This window comes from Hydra vulgaris, chromosome 01 (genome assembly GCF_038396675.1).
Source record: "Hydra vulgaris chromosome 01, alternate assembly HydraT2T_AEP".
NCBI classification, from domain to species: Eukaryota; Metazoa; Cnidaria; class Hydrozoa; order Anthoathecata; family Hydridae; genus Hydra; species Hydra vulgaris.
In genome coordinates, this window is record NC_088920.1 from 63,607,501 (window position 1) to 63,612,500 (window position 5,000).

The 5,000-nt window shown below is 25.9% G+C and overlaps 1 protein-coding gene across 1 annotated transcript; it reads left to right on the forward strand.

Annotated features, from left to right (window-relative positions):
• Positions 1-637: 637 nt before the first annotated feature.
• LOC100204244 (BPTI/Kunitz domain-containing protein 4) lies at positions 638-4,530 on the forward strand. The gene is made up of 7 exons (XM_065788906.1): positions 638-807; positions 1,576-1,722; positions 1,803-1,892; positions 1,965-2,054; positions 2,159-2,302; positions 3,942-4,011; positions 4,132-4,530. Exons 1-7 carry the CDS (start codon positions 693-695, stop codon positions 4,184-4,186), a joined length of 711 nt encoding a protein of 236 aa, XP_065644978.1. The 5' UTR covers positions 638-692; the 3' UTR covers positions 4,187-4,530.
• Positions 4,531-5,000: the final 470 nt, after the last annotated feature.

The following is a 5,000-nucleotide window of genomic DNA, read 5'->3' on the forward strand; positions in this document are numbered from 1 at the left end:
CATAAATAACCTAAGTTGAACCGTTTCTTGGTAACCTGCATAATTACAAACTTGCAACTGTCAAAAGGTTTATTTAAAAATAAAAAGAAGATATTTTTTGGTTTTATAATCAAATATATCCAATATTAGTTATTTATTTTCAACAAAACTACGTTGTTAAAGATTATCAATAAGATCTTATTGACATTCTTTGACAGCATAATAATCATCTTAAGATGGTGTGACGATTAATGAAAACCGTTAACGCAATTGATGATTTTATTTGACGCAATTAATTAGACAATACTTATTGTTTTTTATTTCATATAAATAAATCTTTATGAGACATTTAAAACTCAAAAAAAAAAAAGTTAGCTAGAGATGTGTTGCTATTTCTATGGTTATGTGTAACAGATATATTATTTATGTTCCAGATATAAATGATGTATTTCAAATATATTACTTTAAAGGCGTATCTAAATAAAAGATGAATTTAATAAAGAAAAACTTGACCATGACCTGTTGTTTGGAATTATTTATATATTTTTTTTGATTTCAAATTCGAATATAAAATACAAAATTATTATGTAACTATGCGGATTATGTGTATTGTGTCATAATTTAAATTAAAGCGATTTTTTAATTTATTTATTGCACTAGTTATAATAATATTTTGGTTAAATACTTTTATTTAGAAGAATATAAAAAAGAAAATGAAACACTTTACTTTGACTTTGTTTTTATTTTTCTCTATTTGCTACACAACAACCGCTCTAAAATGCATTAACTGTGCCTTGGTAAGATGCAAATCTCCCGAAGGATGCAAAGGTAGATATTACTATCATTAGTAATCATTATTGTTCAGTTATTTTTGTTGTTATTATCTGGTATTTTATATAAGTTTACAGAAAACACCATATTAAATTTTCCAATTTGTAAAACAACGGCACACTACAAATAAAAGTTTGTACATTAGGGTAGAGCGATTTGAAAAATTTTTGAAATTAAGTTAGCCTAAGGACGTAAAATAAAAATATCATGTTTTACGCTCTTGATTTGCCTAACTTTCAAATATTTGTTGTTTTTTTTGTAAAAAATAACCTAACTGTTTTCTAAAAAAAAAAGAGTTCTTAATTTTTCTCTAGGAATCAAAATTTTTGAGAAATCGTAAATTAAGAAAAAATCTTTTTTTTCCGAACTATGTCAACTTGGTACTCAAGGTGCCCGAGAGGAACCTAAAGAACTCTTCTAAATCCAAAAATATTTTTTTACTTTCCTGTTATAACTAATAGAACATTCTTCGCGTCTCAAAAAGTTTTAAAATAAACAGAAATGTTTATTTTTAAACTTTTTTTTTTGCTTTGAAAATCGTTCCAGCCTAATGTACACGTTTTTTACAAGATTTGCAAACTATGTTAAAAAAAGTTTGTATTTGTAGTTATGGCCTACAGGTTCGGTCTGCTTATTTTTTATATAAAAATAAATAATAGTATATGCTATTGAGCTAACCCCAAAGTAATTAAATAACTTACTTATACCCTTAAAGTAGAGGGTGGAACGTTCGACTTTAAAAAATATAAGTTGTTTTTTAAATAGCCGGAACAATCAAAGACTTTTGTGGCTGTTGTGATATTTGTGCTCAAGCTTCTGGTGAAGAATGCGGAGGAGTATTGTTACTTACTAAAAAATGTGGTAACGAACTTGAATGTGTCAAAAAGAATAGTACAGACTTGATGGGAATATGTATGAACTATTTATTTTTTTATTTTCATAAACTTTTCCGTAAAATATTTTACCAGGGTAAAAAATAAATTTTTTTAAAGGTCGACCAAGATGCGGGCCTGTGTGCAAAATATTTTGCCCATATGGATATGTACTTGACAAAAATAGATGTCCAACTTGTCGCTGTAACAGTAAGAAAAAATTTTTATGCATTTAATTTAAAAAAATAAAAAAAAATTTGGAAAAATATTTTTTTCCTTAAGGTCAACCAAAGTGTGGGCCAGTATGTTTGATTTACTGTGAAAACGGAAACGTTCTTGATGGAAGAGGATGTCCGACCTGTAGATGCAACCGTAAAAAAAATTTATTATTTCAATTAATAAAATAAAATAAAAGTTTTAGCTTGTGAAAAATTTTATATTTATATAGATATATTTAGACAAAAATTTTTATATAGAAATACCAAAATGCGTTTCAAAACCATATTCAATTGAAGAAACAGTTATTAGGCCGATGTGTCCAAAAATCGCATGCCCATTGATCAAATGTGCTTATGGACAAGTACTCGATGAATATGGCTGTAAAACATGTTCTTGTCGAAGTAAGCAGATTTTAAAATTTCTTTTTTAAATTTGTTTAAATATCTAGTACACTAGTTTACAAACATGTGTACGTGATAAGTGTATTAAGGTGAGTTTCCATTCATCCGTTTTTCTTATAATCACGAGAGCATGCGTAGTTTTACTTCGGACAAATTAAAACTAATAATACGCATGCCCATGTGATAATTTTTCCCTTCCCTTTCCCGTACCCGTGAAAAGATGGATGAGTGGAAGCTCACCTTTATAATTTGATGTACAATTAATAACATGTGTGCGTGATGAGTGCTTTATACTTTAACGTTTAATTAGAAAATCTATTTTTTATCTATGTTTAAAAATTGTTCTTTGTCGTATCAGATATTTATGTAACCACTTGTTGGAAGTTCCTTAAATACTTTTTTATCCTGAGTTAAAGTTTTTTTTTGAATACTTTGTAGAACTACACGCACTTTATTACAGTTTTTACTAAGTAATATTTTTGTTACTGTTTATTTTGATTTTTTGTTATACTCACTCATAACGTTAATGACTGACTATAATAGACCTCCTCGTAGTTCCGATTATTTCGTGCGCGCATATTTGTGTCATAGTTCCTAATGCGTAAAATCGCATGAAAAAAAAAAAAAAAGGTACACATAAATTAAGATAGCAATCTTGAAAGAAACAGTTGTTTACTTTTTAATTTAATTCATATTCACATAATATGTGAATTAAATAAATTTTTAAATTTATTTATTATTAAAAATGAATTCGTATGTGGAGTCTAAAACCTTTTAAAGAGTATAAAGTGTAAAAAAATGCACAATGGTAATTTTTTCTTTCAAGGTTGCTATCTTAATTTATGTGTACTTTTTTTTTTTTTTCATGCTATTCTGCTGATATAGAATACATTATATTCTATAACATAAACATATAAACAGTATAAAGTTTAGACTTAAATGGTTATAATAAACTTATATAAAGCATAACCAATGTCTTTATTATGAAAAAAGAAAAAAATCTTATGTAATCTACTGTTTCTTTCAAAAATGCTTTTTTATTGTATCTGTATATTTACTTTTTGATGCATAAGGAACGATGATGTAATATTAAGAATGCGTGCGCATGAAACTATAGGAACTGTGAAGACGTCTATAAATATATCTCTAATGACTGAGTATAATCTTTATATGTAGTTAAACTCGACACAATAAACACTTTATATGCAGTTAAACTCGACTATAATAAATAAAATATGAAACTCCCAAGTACTTAAATAAACATGTGTATAAGTTGTAGTAACAGTACTACTGCAGATATGGTAGTGGTTAAAAATAGAATGAAAGGTAATACAAACTTCTTAATCTCTGGTAATACAAATTTTTTAACCTCAAAGTTTAATACAATCTTTAGAAATTTTAAAGATCAATTTAATATAAAAAAAATAAAATACAAATTATAATATAACTTTATCAACTAACATCCGAAAAATTTAGAAAAAAACTCCAACCTAATAAAAAATAAAATTTGCGTCTTTTGTTACCAGCGATTCAAATTCTTCGTGTTAAAAAATGCACAAATGAGCATTAACAACAATAATGATAACAAGTTCTTAGTTATAACTAGATTCCAATTAAATGTTTTGAGACCATTATTTAGGTGTCCCTTCATTGTGCAGCAAAGATGGATGTTGTAAAGAACCTACACGTTTTTGCAATAAAAACAACAAGTAAATAATTATATAAAAAAGTTTTTAAATATTTATTAAAAAAAAATTTTTAATTGTTAAATTTATAATTATTTTTAAGTTTCTTTAAGCGGCTTTGGAATAAAAATTTTTTATTTTTAGCTGTTGTATACACGATTCGACATGCTTTCCATACCCCGGATGGTACAGAAGCTAATTATATCAAACGCAAAACATTTTTTGAAAATGGAGTAAAACAGTATAATAATCTATTTTTTCTTTAATATAAAAACAAATTAAATTTAAAAAAAAGTTCTTTTATACTTTTTATGAAACAAGTTTATTAAATGGTAAAATTGACATAAAAGACAAAAGATGTCAAATTTTTTTTTTTTATTTATGTATTTGATGTACTTGAGAGTTTGCTATTTCTTTATTAATTATTTAGCTATTATTTATTTATAACAATATCTTCCTAAGTAATTTTTTTTTGTTTATTTGTATATAGATTATTATAAAATATATGAAGAAAGAAAAGAAAAAAAAGGAGTGTTTTTATAACTTATAAGCTATAAGTTGTTGATTTAATATCGGTATGTTGCAAATATGTAGTAATGACTAAATAGCGACTTACAAGCTGCATGGGATTCTGTCAAACTTCTATATCTCTGAATAGTAAAAAAAGTGAAACTACAATTGAAACACTTTAATTCAAAAATAATTCTTTTTCCTAACCAAATGCATTTTTTTATACTGACTTCAAGCGGGTTGCCTGAAACACACGTCCGCTCAAAAAATGTTCCAAAAAAGCAGATAAAAATAAGTCACTTTAAAAAATATAGAGAAAATAAATTAATGACAAAAACAGAGTTATTTATGATAATTGGATAGAAAACCTCGCACCTAATAAAAAAGAAAAAAACCCAATGTATTAATTTGCCATGCAGAACTTGATCATAACAAAACAATGTGTCAAACCTAACTATCAACCTATACTTTTATAATACAAAACTTTTTTTATGAAAATTATA

Excerpts from the sequence above, each read along its gene's own strand:
- LOC100204244 (XM_065788906.1), top strand. The coding sequence starts at position 693 with ATGAAACACTTTACTTTGACTTTGTTTTTATTTTTCTCTATTTGCTAC. Across the intron at positions 1,893-1,964 it reads TCCAACTTGTCGCTGTAACA|GTCAACCAAAGTGTGGGCCA; the intron begins GTAAGAAAAAAT and ends TTTTTCCTTAAG. Across the intron at positions 4,012-4,131 it reads TTTTGCAATAAAAACAACAA|CTGTTGTATACACGATTCGA; the intron begins GTAAATAATTAT and ends TTTTATTTTTAG.